Raw genomic sequence first — 16,545 nt, forward strand, 5'->3', positions numbered from 1 at the left:
TAAATTATGTATAATTGAAAGTGACTGAGAATATAAGAACAGTATATATTTTTCATATTTTGACAAAAGTATACATAGAATGTACTATGGTGAGTATACTGCAGGGTTGGCAACTTTGGTCAGCTGGCTGGAGTAAGATTTATTGCGTCTGGGGGGGGGGGGGATTCAGGTCGTGGATGGGGGTGGGTGCTGGCGAAGACAGGCAGCCAATCGTCTGTCTCTCTGTAATGCTGTTATGTTTATCAACCAATCGCACGTTGTCCTGTGAGCTCATACATAATATGCCTGACAGCCTTCCTCATGCTAAAAATGTGAGGGTTGGCAAACCTGCGTATGAGATATACAGCAAAACAGTGTGGTCGTAGCATATAGTTTGGTTATAATACTACAGGGTTGTCTCCAAAGAATATATAAGGATACATTTTCACTTGAAAGATGCTGTCATATGCAGTTAACACGACAGGGTTTGCACATTTCACCGATTTTTAAAAGGCAAGTGGCAATTTTCTGTCTGATAAAAGCAAGCATGTTTGAAGTGAGGCCCACCGCCAAAAGCAACAGAACCCTCCCAGGCTAGCCTGCTAGCTGGCTAGAAATATATGGCTAAGAAGGAAAATATGCACTACAAAAAAATGGTTATTCCAAAATTTCAGTGAGAACTACAATATGGCTGATTGAATCCTGTTGTGTTAGCACATGTTAACTAATTGAACAATTCAGCCAGTTTCATTACACTAGACATATAATTTTCAGTAGTGTTATTGACCTAGGCTGTTGGCAACCACACAGGTATGTACAAAGCGGCACAATTCGCCAGACATACCACTTAGTACAGCCCAGTTTAAAAGTTTATTCAAATGAATTATTAAATACACTATTCTAAGTTGCAATAAAAGATGCACTAACATTAAACCTCTGCGTGCAGTTATTTTATCCATCACTTATGCCAGCGGATCCTAAAAAAGGCTCTGCTAAGTGAGGATAAGTGCGAGTCCTTTGTGCGTGTGTGTGTGCGTGTGTGAGTGTGAGTGTGCGTTCACACGGTTACCATCCTCATGGTCACACATACCGTCCTCATCCGTCTGTATGATGGTCTCGTCGCTCTCCTTGCGGCCCTCCGGGTTGGTGAGGATCATCTTCAGGCTGACATTGGTGTTGGGGGGCAGGTTCCCCACCACGTGCCGCGGAGCTTTGGGGTCCATGTCCAGGCAGTCGGCCTTGGTCTCGTTGTTGGCGCCGAAGTAATGGTAGCAGATGGTGACGTTGAAGGTGTGGCAGCGGGTGATGTTGTAGCCGAGAGACTCCCAGTCGACGGCAATTAACCTGGCTTGGGTCTCGGCGATCTTCAGGCTCTTGGGAGTCCTCATTGGTTCTACAAGAGAGGGCAGGTAGAACGTTACACACGGCCTCAAGGCACACGCATAACAACACACAGGTATCAACAAGAGAAAATATCCTGGACACAGCAGAACGAGCAAATCTGTTCCGTTTTGGACACTCGCCAACAGGACGCGTTTACAGTTGCTGACGACTGTCCTTCAGCCCGGCGTCAATCGCGCATTGCGAGTCAGTCTCCTTTTCATTTGTCACGGCAGTAAATATCCGGGTCCCAATAATGAGCCCATTATCAGGATTCAATGTCAATGCTAGCAAGGGGGGGCAGGGGGGGCGGGGGGAAGCAAATGAGCAACGTAAACCACGCCTGGCACCTAGAAACCCAGGGAGCAGATGCTGGAAGACTGACCAGGACGACACTCGCAGGCATTTTAAGAGCCGCTAAATTAGCCAATATATCACCCCCGGAGAGAGTCAATATAATCTGACCTACAATCCATCAAGCCACCACGCCATGCTGGGTACTAATTACTCGAATAGTCCAATTTACCCACCTGATAAGGGCCATGATGAAAATGCTGCTGTTCGCCTTACCATTCTTATTGTAACAGGCTGTCACTGCAGCCAGGGAAATCACAAGAAGTGGAGTGTGTGTGTGTGGGGGGGGGGGGGGGGGGGGGCAGAGGTGTTGAGGTCAACTTTATTTCTAGACAGTTGTCCTCCATTGGTACTTGATTGGCCAATGTTCGTGTCAGAAGCTCACCGATCTCCAGCAGCTGTGCTACCCTCCGTCAATTTGCTGCACTCCGAACAAACGCTTAACCCAATCTTTATTAGAACCTGGATGGGAGACCTCCTGGGAAAATCGTGTGGTCTTGTTGAGCCAACAGATGTACTCCAGGTTGCTGCTTTAGAAATGGTTAGAATTTCCAGTTTTAAAAAAATGCCAATTAGATTTCCACCAAGACACCAGACGGTTGTTAGTTGACTCCGCCCCATGGCTTAACCACACTTTTCGCTCCACTAACTGGCACTTATGGCATTATGGAGCTGGAGTTGGACTAGTGTGGACAAGGATCCCAGGCACGTATTTATACATCAAGCAATTTCATGGCACAGGTAGCCCAGGCTCAGATAAATGCTTGTAACCACTGCAGTAACAAAGCATGTTTTGGTACAAAAGGTGCCCAGATCCAAATGTAAGACAGATTAAGAAAAAAAGAAAACACTTAAAAAAAGATTACAAAAGAGACAGCTACAGTAGGTGTGGTGCTCCATTTATACTCTTGTTTTTAGGTACAGACAAATTACAAGGCAAAACTGAACTCTTGCAGCCAAATTATAAATTCTCCCTTATTATATATCTCACTCTCACTTCAATCGCTTGCGCTTTGATGAGCTCTGCATGACAAAGTCTGTTCTTCATAGTGTAATTAAAATTAAATCGGAATAAAAGTAGGGGAACGTGGGGACAGTTCATTCTGTTCAACGGAGAAAGATGGAAATTGACCGTGTCCATGTGGCCTACTATATCTCTCGTATTATTTAACCAGAATCCTCCTGAATAACTGCGATGGGCACATACTGCTTTTAAATCATTTCAGAAGACGCAAGCAATAAGGCCGAGGAATCGTAAAAAAAAATCTGACTAAAACGAATTATCGCCTGCACCGGTAAGGGTGCCGCGGTAATTTTCAAATTGTCACCGCTTCTCACCGGAGCATAATTCCGAGCGGTGCGGCGGATGACGGCGCATGATGAAAAAGCGTTCGTCGTGACTTATTCAGTAGCCGGTCGGCGGCTCGCTCGGCCCAGAGTGGCGGGGAATCGCTCGCGCCGCGGCCACGGGTGATCCGTAATGGAGAAAAAGCAGCCGGGCCCAACCTGTTGACCCCGCTGTCTCCCTCTTGACGTTACGAGCATTTAATAAATACCCCGAGAACAAGGAGAACAAAATTCAATTTCTGCCTTTCCCCCTGCCCCCTTTACTTCCCAGCCTGTGACATGATAGTTCAATACCGAAAGCCCTTCCTGCAGGGGCAATTTACACTTACTCAGAGATAATTGTGGAAAACAAAAAAAGCATGGCAAAGCCAAAAAAAAAAAAAAAAAAAAAAGAGATAAGGGCAAAACACGCACCCCCCAAAGGTCCATTTTACCTACAACAAGTCATTATCTGGCTGTCATTCACAGTGGAATGCATAAAACATTGGAGGCTAGGCTGTGACAGCGAGCCATTTCTGCAGATTCGCACACGGCACACGAAAGTATTAAACCGAGACAGGGCCACAAGCTGGCACGGCGGACACGAAAAGGAAGGTTAAGTCGAGACGCTCCTGAGATAATGACAGCGTTTGCTCGTATGTGTGGCCGAATCAAACGCACCATTAACAACTGTATGCGTGTGTTTTCGTTTGTTTCGTTTGTATTTTTCCACAGAAACTTCTACCCATTTTTGACAGAAATGCTACTGTAGAAAAATACAAGGATCCAGTTCCAGACTGGAACATGTTAGAATCATCTGCTAAATGGTGCGATCTGTAAATAGCCTACATTGATCAAGCTTCAGCCCAGGTGTCCTTCTGGGAAATATTAAATAATGACCAAACTTATTTAGTCTCATTCTAAAATGGCTTTTGGGGGAGGGAGGGTGGGGGGTACAACTAGTGTCATTCCAAAAAACAGCTCAGCAAAGTCCATTTATAAGCATCCAATTTGAATGACGATCAAAGTAAAAAAAAATAATACATTTGTAAAATCTCTGACATCGCCCATCAATTTAAATGTCAACAAGGCAATAAGACATTCTGGCAGAAATGAATTGCCTGACTTCCCATGCCCCATCAACTTCTAGCACGTCCGTACAGCCGAGGAGCGATAATATTTGCACGGGAGACAATTACCTGTCTCTCCCACATCGTTGCTGTTTATTCCGTCGCCTTGGTCCATGATTAACAGCTTGTGTACCCTTCGGTGCTGATCAATAGCCGTGAAGTCCCGCATTAACTTTACAGATTAGACATCCCTCCATAATAAATTTCATCGATTCCAACAGCTCGGACGCCGAAATCCCAAAGCGTTTTCAAAAAGCTTAAATTAAAAGTAGATGTATTGTCTGCAGGGAGGCCAGAGTGCCAGAGTGATTATAAAAGGTGTGACCTCCCTTAACTTGTTCCTCTTGTAGAATAAAGCTACTCAGAGCTGAGGAGGCACATTAGTATGTTCAAAGAGGAAGGAGCCATTTTAAAAGGGTGAGGGCAGAGACGCGCTTCCTCTGAAAACCACGGCGCGATTATCCCTCGTAATGGGTACTTGGGCATATTCATCAGGACACAACTGGAATGAAATTAAAATTAAAGAGCTTGGTTTTTGCCTCTGTGCATAATCAGGACTCTGTGAATAATTGATTGCGATGGCAAATTGATTACTGACGTCTAAACAAAAGCAAATCTTTGCGTAGGCCACTTCTCCGATGAGCAACAATTCGTTCGTTATCTTATTTCGCACATTCATTTAAAAAAAAGTCCAGCATGAACCCCATGGATGTTTGACATAAAGCCCAAAAAGACTAAAGGAACCAGATTCTAGAGAGGGACCCTATCTGACGTGTAAGAGGAATGCAGAGAAGTGGACCCAACAGACATTTAAATCACCACTTGAATAAAATATGGGCTACTGTTAGTCGGGGATAACATTGTAGATGCCCTGTTTGTTCAACAATAAGCTTCTTTTCCAAGGCAGGATTTAAAAAAATTGTTTCCCCAAAATAGAACCCATTAACAGTGCCACACAGAGACTGTTTCGACCAGGCAGGTCTTTATAAAGTTACAGTGACCACAGAAACGTGAATTATAAAAAATGTTTGCTACTTCGCTTCCCCTCAATTTTAAAGACTTAGTCCAAGAACTATTCCATGGCCAAATATAACATTTGATTCAGAGTGTTCAAGCAATTTTGTCAGATTCACTGACTGTTTCAGTATAGGATCCTTCCTTTGACACACCCCTAGCTGAATACAAAGAAGAATGCAAATCAGTGACTCTTAACGCCACACCCCAAACGACAGGGAAAAAGTCGACACTTCAGAGGGAAAGACTTTTGAGACAAAGCCAGACAGCAATCCCAAGACCACAGCATGTTAAAAGTGATTGACAAAGAAAATAGGCCATTTTAAAACCAGGAACCAAATTAGAGAGATCCGTAATGGACCGTCCTCTGCATTTTGAACCCAAATGGAGGTTCCAAATCAGCCTAAAGTTGAACAGGTTTGCATGCGGTTTTAAAAATATAAACATCTAAATATATTTAGATACTTACGCCCGCCACTTCAAGTGATTTCGCTAGCTAGGTTTGTCTAACTGGCTTTCACTTTGTGGCAAGCAAAATATTATTTTGTTCAGCAACTAAACATCACTCTACCACCGATCACCATTGCATAGGCTGCTTTCTTAACATCTTATTTTTTTCATAATTTTTGAAGTGGCGTGAGATTAAAAGAACTGTTAAAGCTGCAAATAGCTCAGAGTCATTCTGGACTTGTCGTCCATGATACTGAATGACAATCGCGGGTGGCCTTTGGGGGTCGTCAAAAGAAGCACTTGATGATAGGGACTGAATCAACTGGCCATGAAAGCACAGTTTATTCCAATAAAAAAAGCAGCAAAAAAGGGCAGGAAATGGAAACAAACAGAAATATATGTGATATGGCAGTTTTTGCTATATTAAATTGCATAATATTACTACTTGTCAAGGGCTGTGTATTATACTGTAAGTGTGCATGATATATTAAAAGCTACAGTGCATAAAAGCTGTAGCAGCGCATAAAAGCTGCATGTAATGCACTGCACATTGCTTCTATGTCTAATTTAGCACCATTTTCTAAAGCACCACGATGCATCTCCTCACTGACCACTAAATAAAGTCAATAATAGGAACATGAAATCATAGTCACAATAAGAACAGTGCATACTGTAATGATATAATTAAACATTCCATGTTCCATAATCTTCCTCCAAAGAAAATGCCAAACCCCCTTTTTATCGAGCCTCTTGCTGAGCAGTACTTATTTATATTAGAAACTGAAATATTGTCCATGTTTTCATGTGGGCAGAATCACAACCCAAATACAGTCCATGGATTCCTCTCTCAACAGGGGTGAGAAATTGCAACTTCTAGCAAAAGCACAAAAAAGAATTTGTCAAAAGCCACATTTGATACTAATAATATCAGTATGAGCAATTACAGAAATAAGTTCTATAACTAGTCAGATTATTATGAAAATATAAATAGTATACATTGGTATGGAAATAAATTAACAAATCAACTGTAATAATAAAAACAATACATGACAAAAACACTATTAATGCAACATTAACTCAGCTGTGGATTTGTATCTCCACTGTTATTTGGTCATAGCTTAAATGTTACAAACCCTGGGCACTGTACTACAATAAAAAGTGATTTCAATCAGACACCTACAGTACTTGGCACCAGTCATTTCCACATTAATGAGCTCCAAGATAATGAGGGTGTCTTACTGGGGGCCAGCCAGCAGGAGGCTTGCAGGGGCAGTCAGGGGCAAGTTCCCTCTAATCTCTTGAACCCTCCCCCCCTGTTATCCAGGCATATGTTTGGGAGCACGTGTCAAGATAATGATACATTTTGACCGCAGTACAGCTCCTGTAAACAACACGGTTGATTTCCCAGTTTAATATATTTAATTGTGGCTTTAGAACAGGGCTGGGGGTGCTGTGCGCGCACTATAAAGAAGAAATTATCAGCACACTCATGCGCTACCTGTCAAAACTTGTTTCTTAACTACTTCAGCCGCAGTAACTTCAGGCGAGAAGGGATCTAAGGAGGAGGCCGATGATCAGGACAGACTACTTCCTTCATTTACAACACGACGCGTACACCTCCTACAGCACCGACTGCACACTCGTCTGAAAAACCCGTAAAAACGTGTAAATACCGCTGTATGACGGAGAGCGGGCTGCGGCATGACCCTTCCTAAAGCGGAAATGGGCGGAGCCTATAAAGCAAGCAGCCCCTCACTCCACTGACTGGCGCGTAGAAAACCAGGACAAAAACCTCACTGCGCAACGTAATAAATTCCAAGCTTCAACAGCGCTATCTAGCAGAGACAATAGCTTCCCAATGAAAATAAATAAATAAATAAATAAATAAACGCCACCGAAATACCCGGGTAAAACATTTTGGAGCAGAACGGTGGAGGCCTTTATCTCTGGGGATGACAATGACACGTGCAGCTGAAATGACTGCTGCCGCTTCTCGAAAATTTCACGGCACCAGGCCTGCCATTCCTTCATCACCATGGGGTGGGGTGGGGGCAGTAAACAGCCTCCAAAAAATGTGACGGAGGATTATGCACACCGATTTTGACATGGAACAATCAAATTGAACTCTGCTAGGCTGTGCTGGAGAACTTGTAGGCCTACAGGGTGAATATGAATGGTTGTAGGCTGAAAAGACGCATATCTCTGGATATTTCCTCTTTTTCGGGACTGAAAATATCCATCCAGGCGGTATTTATAAATTTCTAAAAATGTCCGCTTAGGTTTTGCTCATTCCATAGACCATACATATATTATACAAACAAACAGCCTTAGTATTATGTTTATTGCACCCTGTTGCCCATCCTCTGTTGTTGAAATCCAATATATGGTCACCATAGTTTATGGTGAATAGATGGTTCTGGGTTACTGGAGATGTAAAGCTAATAGCAAACGGGGGTATAATTTGAACAGTTAAGCAAAAGAACACCGAGCGTTCGAGTCTGTGTTAATCCCACAGTAAAAATGCTGAAATGAAAATACTGAATTTATTTCATGGTTCCTAACTGATGAGGTGAGAGTGGAATTCAGGACAGTATAACAATACACAAGCATTTCAAATATATGGACTTCAGACACCCACTAAAAAACAACACTTACACTTAACAACAGATTATCTACATCATGACTGAGCTCAAGATGTAGTCTTAAGAGAAAAAAATTACATTTAAATGCCCTTAAGAGAATAATCAAGAACCATTCAAAGAACATGCGGCACTTCAACTAGGTGATGCAATAAACACCTTTAACTCAAAGGCGCAACTTCTGGGTCTAAACAATCTATTGAAATTTCCTTACAACCATGACGCTTTCACCCCCTCAAGGAGACATTTTGGAAAGGAAAGGAGAAGAGCCTTGTCTTTGCAAGGATACTTCAGAATGAAGCAATCTGGGAATCAATTTAATTTGTTCTCTCTATTGCGGTTGATCTCTCACTACCTGGGTGTAATTTGTTTTTCATCATTCAGACGGAGACAGAACCAGATTATTTTCCACTTTTTTAGGCCCGAGAGATGCTTTAAAACTAACTGCTGTCATCCACTTTAAAATTAAGACCTGACAGTCACCATCAAGCGCACGCTACGTCTTCTCGTCACCAAGAGGACATGGCTAGGTTTTGTTCAGCTATAAATAAACTCGGATAGAAGTGCTCCATTATCTCCTCCAGTTTTTTCCCCCCCCTCTTCAATAGTCAATATTAAAAAGAAGGATGGGTAATATAAAACATCCCACTTAATTGATCAAAATGGTTGGGTCAAATGATAAATGCGAAGGCAACTTTGAGGCGCAGCTCATTGAAATGACAAGTATCTTTTTATTTTCCAGGTCGTCTTCCCACTCCTGGGTTCTTATTGCAGGCTGTTCCCTCTCTACGGTCCTGACAGCCCGCTTGATAGGCAAGGGGAGCGGGAAAATGGATGGCTCGGGAGAAAATGTACTTGCTTGTAAGCAGGACTTTGAAATTAAAGCATTAATAACGGTGCTGTTTACAGCGTTTACCTCTCCATTACCCCTGCCTCTGTGTAGTTTCCTGTGCTCTCCAGGGGCGACCCCATTGATGTTGGTGCATGTGTGTGAGAGAGTGTGTGTGTGTGTGGTGGGGGGGGGGGGTGTGGGGGTGTGGGGTGGGGGGGGTCAGATGGGGGAGGGGGAGAGTGGGGACGAAACAGCGGCCAATTCAACAGCCAGCTGCCCACACATTTCCCACAATTCAATTTCCCATCAAACGACAAAGCGATTCGCTCCATAAAAAAAGCTTTGCCAATAAAGCTTTCTTAAACCCCAGTGACAGGGTGGGGTGAATCCAATATCATTTATTTTTAATTGCGTTTTTCAGAGGCTCTGGTTGCTCCCTGTGGAATGCTGAATGTTGAGAGGAACGCCAGGATGCTCCCGTCGCTGGGGGTTTCTAATGCGGTGCGTTTCAGAAACATAAACCTCCAGCGAATTAGACTTTACATCTAGCTAATGGTGCGTTAGTTACTTAACCGGGAGAAATATAAGCATGACTCCCACACATCAACAACAGAAAAAAAAGAAAACAAAACCATATCCAACAATAAAGCAAAAATAACTTGTTCGACCGGCTCAATACAAAGCATCTTTGGCAGGCAATTGTGAATCTTTTTTTAAACTAAACAAAAAAAAAAAAAAAAATTAATTTCCTAAGAAATCAATTTAAAAGAAAATGTCAAACTTAAAAATGCCTTTATCTCCTGAAAGGGCGCGCCTGATATAACACAGATTAACATACGCAGAATCAATCAATCAGAGTCAACGGATTTTCACGCAGAAGAGGTAGCCTGCTTCGGAAGTCGGCGAAAGTGCAGTTTGGAAATCCTCCCAGACGTCCTCTCTGCTCCGGATGCTAAATTTAACACCCTGAGTTTCAGAGCTCCTGCTCAACCTGAAACGACTGTCATCCAGTCAGTTTAGCACACAAAGAACGCTTCGAGACTGTCTGGAATGCTGATGGAAACAGGGTAAACACCTGTAAAGCAATTACAGCCGCCAAATGCGCTTGGCTTAAGAGATGAATTCATAATGTTCGCTGCCATCTGTTAATTATCAAACTGAAATTAATCAATCTTTCTACATTTTTTCCCAGGCATAATGGAAAGTTGTTAATTTGCTAAATTTGAAAAAAATCCAATTAGACTAGCTAAATGCTTTTCCCCCATCAACCCCAGTGCACAATATTCAAACTTTACATTACTTATCTGGACCGTGTCAATATCCATATATACAGATCTTATATATATGTAGATATATACACATATGCAGAACAACGGTGGCTAAGGGAGCTACAAGCAATAGAGGCAATGCCCTTTAAGATTGTAGTGGCTCTGATCCAGTTTTTTTTTTTTTTGGGGGGGGGTAATTTTTGGATGATCCACTGACAATGGGTGCTTTTTTTGGTGCTACTGTAGACTTACTGTTAAAACAGCAGTGTTTAATGTGGCGTACTTTTTCCTTGCAAATTTCAAATAAACAGTGTTGGAGAAACAATGTTGAAAGCATAGCTATACAAACTACTTCTCACTGAAAGTATTTGAACTATAGCCAAGCTACCAAAAAAAGAAATGTAGCTCGCGAAACGACAGTTACTCAAAAACTATAGTTCAAACTACTTAAAATAAAATGTAAAATATTATCACACTCCCGAGACATAATGCACCTGAGCCAGCAATGCTCTGTTTTTGCACATAGGGAGAACCTCCATACAGCTCAGTAGGAAGAACCAGCAATGTGTCGCAAATGTGCAGTGGATCATTGGCAACTACAGTGGAGTGGAGTGCTTCTCACCAATCAGGATTAGAGAAAAAAGAGAGAAGGGAGGTGGTATATGATCAGGGGTTTGGAAAAAAAAAATTGTTTATGGCCAAAAGCAGTTGGTAGTTCCAGTAGTTAACTACACCTCAAAAGAAAGTATTTAAGAAAGTAATTAATTATGACAACCATTTTGAATGTAGTTGAACTACCAGCAAAATGGAATTAAACTACTAACGTAGCTACATGTAGTTAAGCTACTCCCCAACACAACAAATTAATTGAAAATATATAATATGATTAATAATATTTTGGTTGATAATCGCTAATTACTTTAAGCCACATGAACATTTCAGTGGTGCATAATTTAAAAATAACAATACAGAATGTCTTGAGTTGTCGATGCGATGAAGCAGCAAAATACAAAATTTTAAAAAAGAAACAGTAAACATCCCTGGAAGCCAAGGCTCTCATGAACTAGTTTCACTTTAGGAAAAGCCAACCTGCACTGCTGGACTGCATGGAGTACAGGATTATGTTAAGCCTTCAGCATCATATGCTTTCTGCTATCAGGCTTGAAATCTTTCCTTGGCCCTTAATGGGTTTCAAAAACAGATTGCGGGGGGACCCAAATCCTTTGTCTTCACAAATAAACAGCACAGAATCTTAAAGCACTGTGACACCGTACTGCACTAGATCTCAGCTAAAAGATTCAAGACGAAACAACGTGGGGCCGAAGTAGAGACATATGGATTTTTGAGCTTTAATATAATGAACACAACATCCACTTCCTGTTCCAACACCAGTCTCGGCACTCTCACAGCAAGGCAGCTCAGTCTATGATGACGGCCATTGGTTGACTGGCGATTCACGCTGGGAGTGAATCGGAACCTGCCTACTAATCAGTGATTGCGAAGCCAAAGCTGGCACTGCTGTAGTTCTTCTTTTTTTAACCATTTGGATATGGTGGTGAGGTTTCTTAATGGCAATCAACAACCAGAAATGGTTGTTGGGTCTTTTCTTAGCAGGTGATTTTTCCAGTGATTTGGCTCATGCGGCACTTTCTCTGGCCACTGCCCTGATTAGTCGAGCATCCGAAAGCCTTTGATGCAAACAAACAGAATACACTAGGGAGTGACCGAGAGTAAGTCAAGAGCTTAGAATTATAGGGTGATATCAGATTTATTTATTTTAAAATATTATTATTATTATTATTATTTTGTCCCTTTGCTGTACAACTTTGACATTACTTGCTTAAAATAGTGTAAATGCAATCATTTTGGAAACCATAAAGCTTGGCATCTAAAATCTTTCCGCTGTATGAAAAGAGCCCTATAATATATGAACTCTTAAAATAGGAAGATGCCGACAGGAAAGCATTGTTCCTGCTAAAATTTATCTACATCCCCTCCTCCTCCATATACTAAATGGTAAATGAGCTTAATAACACAATAAACATTAAGCGTATTCGTAAAACATGCAAAACATAGTCTCTCTACGTTGGCTATGGACTGATGGAAAACAGGGATGACAACCACATTTCATCCTCAGCTGTCACCATTTACCACCTGTGTGAGCATTTGATTTCTGTCAGGTGATAAAACTGGCAAACCTTACATTCTAATCTTTGTCTCCTCCATCAAGTCAGACCACAGGGCACCTCTCCTCAGTCAGGATCATTTTCCACACCATTTTACCACCATAAAACCATCAGCGGAGGACGCCATTGGTGAGATATTGGCTCCCATTGCAGATAACCACAGTGATTCGTCACTTCTCTTCCAGGTTGGAAATGCTGAACCTTTCCACTTCTGGGGATGCTTCGGTGTCACAGAGAAAACATATTGCCGCAATTTAAAACAAAAACTGTAAAGACTCGAAAGCCTCACGGACGACACAGGCGAGAACCGGGCATATTTTTTCCAACGCGCAGCCGGATTTTTCTAATCAAACATCAATCTGGACAGACTAACTTAGCACTCAATCCCAAACTTGATTATATTTCACCTTTTACTCTCTCTAGACAAGTTCCAATAAATCACTTCTTCGGGATGAGGAGAAAAAAATGGGGGGGGGGGGGCAAGTGGGGGGAGGGAGGAGATGGTAATAAAAGAGGAGAGCACTGCCTTCGTCTGTTTCCACCCTAGGGACTGGTAAAAAACTAATTCTCACAATTCCCGCCGGGGAAATGAAACTCTGTGTGTGTTATTCTGGTATCATATCAATTACCTACACAGTTACGACTGCACAAGAAAATGGTATTGGGAGGGGGGGATGTGAATTTTTTTCCTACCATCTGTACCACACAAAAAATTTCAATTAGCAGAGTCAGTGACAGCCTTTCCGTGACTCTCTCCAAATAGGTACGTTATTTGCCGGAACACAATGTACATTCTAGCTATTCAAAGGATCCAATTCGGTAGATACTCAGCAATATAATAAGCGAGACTAATTCAAAATATTTTCTTTGATTACCTCAGAAATTAAAAAAAATAATAACAGACCCATTATTCTGAAGCTGGTGTATCACAAAAATGTGCATTTTTTTTTACCCAGAGAAATTGAATTTAGTGAAGTCTGTAAGAAGGCCTTTCATATTTTGCACTAACTACGCACACATGTCTACATGCTCTCCCTTTGAGCTCATTTGCATCTGTCTTTGAGCTTTAATTTCATGCGGAGAAATGCGAGGCTTTCAGCTGCCTTCACAGTTATGATTTCCCCAAGATCAAAGTATCTGACAATTAGAGAGAAGCAGGTCTGGGAACGTTACCACCTCACGGACGGAGTTCCCATTTCTCAGCTCTCTCCGTATCTCTCGCACCTCTCACAGCGCAACCGGGATGTGTACTGCTAGCGTATGTTTATACACCACGGCAGCAACTTTATGATGCCCATTCCAAACCCAGGCCTATTAGCAGAAATGCTGTGGAGCTAGAGTTCAGCCCCAGACCAATCAACAGCACACGCACCAAAAAAAGAAAAAAAATAAAAACTCATCCTGTCAGTTTCGGGAGTTCCTATTCGTGCCAATGTAGTATCACCTCTCTCTGGATAGCGTGATGGGTGAAATGGGAGCAATGCAATAACTTCTACAGTACCTACTGTAAGCGGTGAAATATGAGATCAATTCTGTCTGGGGCATGCCCATTTACACTGGAGACAGCTTAAAGCCACACACCTGATATAGAAACATCATCACAAATCATAAAAGAAGACGAGATAAATCCCCAGGCACAACCATAGATTATCTATATGGTAAGTGCAAAACATCATGGAGGAAAGCCATTTATCCATTCCATATTTTATTTATCTACCCCAACCCCCTCTCCACCCCCGATGGAATATTGTTAGTAGTGTGCAAAGGATGATGGGAGGTGGTATCTTATTGTACAGTCAATGCGATGAAGAACCCTGGGAGAACCCTGGGCATCATCTCACTTTTATGCAACTACAAAGTGGTGCTCTGCTTTATTTACCATTGGAAACGAGGATGATAGAGGGTTATGACCGACTGCATGAGTTTCCTATGATATGCCGTGCATTATAAACAGCCTGGTAATACAATCGAACTTGGTATTCCACTGATGAAGTGATACAGATGGTGGGGAGAGGAGAGGGAGAATGGGGCGAAGAGGAGAAAGAGGGGTAGAGAGAGAGAGAGAGAGAGAGAGATACCGGAGAAAGGTGCTGGCCAGGTACTATAGCTCAACAAGTGACAAATTCATCCAGTTGCCTTTTTTGAAATTCAAATTGTGCAGCCTGTGAAGAAGCTGATAAGCACTCTAACAGAGTAGAAAGTCAACACAGACAGTAAGATCTAGCACGGGTGGATTATGGGTAATGAAGGAAAGGGAATACATATCATTAAGGCTGAGCACATTCATCTCAGACCCCGGCCACGGAAGCAAAACAATAAAAAGGGTGCGGGTACAATATGGGGTGGGGTGGGGGGGAACTAGGACCAAGCACAATTTTTTTTCCACACTTGGTTTTCTCGAGAGTACAAATGTTCACTGTTACAATGTTTCTCAGATCCTCTACAGCAGTGGTTCTCAGCTCGGGCTAGAAAGGGCCGGTGTGGGTGCAGGCTTTTGTTCCAACCAAGCAGTTACACACCTGATTCTACTAATCAACCTTTGGAGTCTTTACTAAGGACCTTGATTAGTAGAATCAGGCGTGTAACTACTTGGTTGGAACAAAAGCCTGCACCCACACTGGCCCTTTCTAGCCCGAGTTGAGAACCACTGCTCTACAGACTCAAGATGCATTCATGACCAAATGGCATTCTATAAAGAAATCAATAACAGAAAAGCATTGCCATTGAAAGAGGAAAAAATGCAAGGTAGTTTGTGTTTCATGACATTTGTGGCAATTCCTCACAGAGGAGAACTAAAGCAACACTAAAATGAAAGGCACACATCATCACAGTAATTCTAACAGCCAAAACCTTGTGTTGAACCTTGTGTTCGTACAAGAGATTTCAAACCAGCAATGGTTTAGTTAAGGTATTATTACTTCCAGACAATAATGAAATCTGTTCAAATTCATGTCAAAGGCAGTGACAAGGATCATGCTTTCTTTCTATTTTTTTTTGCAGTTGAACAAGGTCCTGAACAATAGGTGGCGGGATCTCAACCATCAGCAGTCATTTACATTTAAATAACATTTTTCCCTCACATCCAGATAATCCCGTGACTTCATAACGTTTGTCGGAAAGGATCTGCGGTCCAACGAACGCGTCGTTGTTTATGCCGCGGAATTAGATGCAGCTAACTGTTGAACAAACATTAATCATTACCCCTTTTATCAGCGCCCACAAACGCGGTTCGCTGGAGTCTTCCTCCAAACTGCGCACACCCCAGCAGCAGGAGAAAACACAGAATTCAAACTAGGGCATTTTTTATTTTTATTTTTATTTTTTTACTTTCAAGCCAAATCTGTAGAATGTATTTACAAGAACCCTGACTGAAAATATTTTACCGGGCATGAAGATTCTATGAAAACGTAACAATACAAAATATAAAGGAGCCAATCATACAGTGGGTCCATCTTTATTTTACGAAAGTAGACGGAACTCGTGTGCACGCTACGGAAAGAAGTGGCTTGAAAGCAGAAAGGGCATGCGTGGCTGGTTCACGCCAAGATGGTTTTCCTGCATCTTGCCCGATTTGTGATTGGTTAATAAAATGGCAACCTCCTAAATAGTTACCTCAGACAAATATATTTAAAAATATATTTAGACTGCCAACTTCACACTTAGTTGTACTTAGGTACATGTATAGAATTATTAGGCGCTAGGGCTATGGGAATTCCATATAGATATGCCACTCGTGAGGAAAAACTCATCCAGACTTCTAAGTACTGTTCAAAAACCAGAAGACATCCCAGCCTCGTCTAAGAGCGATGGCAAGGTCCAGCGGGGTTGACTGCCGATCGGCGGTTGAGCCGCGAGAAGATCTCCTCTGGACAGAAATCATTGAAAGGGCACACACTTCAATTTAAAGAGGGCTACAGGTAAGCCCGTGCTCTAATGAATTAATTTAATGTAGCTTAGATCTATGGGCGAAAATAAACACAATCACTG

The 16,545-nt window shown here is 42.1% G+C and overlaps 1 protein-coding gene across 8 annotated transcripts in view; it reads right to left on the reverse strand.

Moving 5' to 3' along the window:
* ptprk (protein tyrosine phosphatase receptor type K) overlaps positions 1 to 16,545 on the reverse strand; it is a 133,343-nt gene that overhangs the window by 36,528 nt on the left and 80,270 nt on the right. For all 8 annotated transcript variants that reach the window (XM_064340031.1, XM_064340029.1, XM_064340037.1 and 5 more), the window contains exon 8: positions 1,070 to 1,372. In XM_064340031.1, the coding sequence (XP_064196101.1) occupies positions 1,070 to 1,372 (303 nt within the window). The remainder of the gene's footprint in view (positions 1 to 1,069; positions 1,373 to 16,545) is intronic.

The sequence above is a fragment of the Anguilla rostrata genome, chromosome 6 (assembly GCF_018555375.3).
Source record: "Anguilla rostrata isolate EN2019 chromosome 6, ASM1855537v3, whole genome shotgun sequence".
NCBI lineage: Eukaryota > Metazoa > Chordata > Actinopteri > Anguilliformes > Anguillidae > Anguilla > Anguilla rostrata.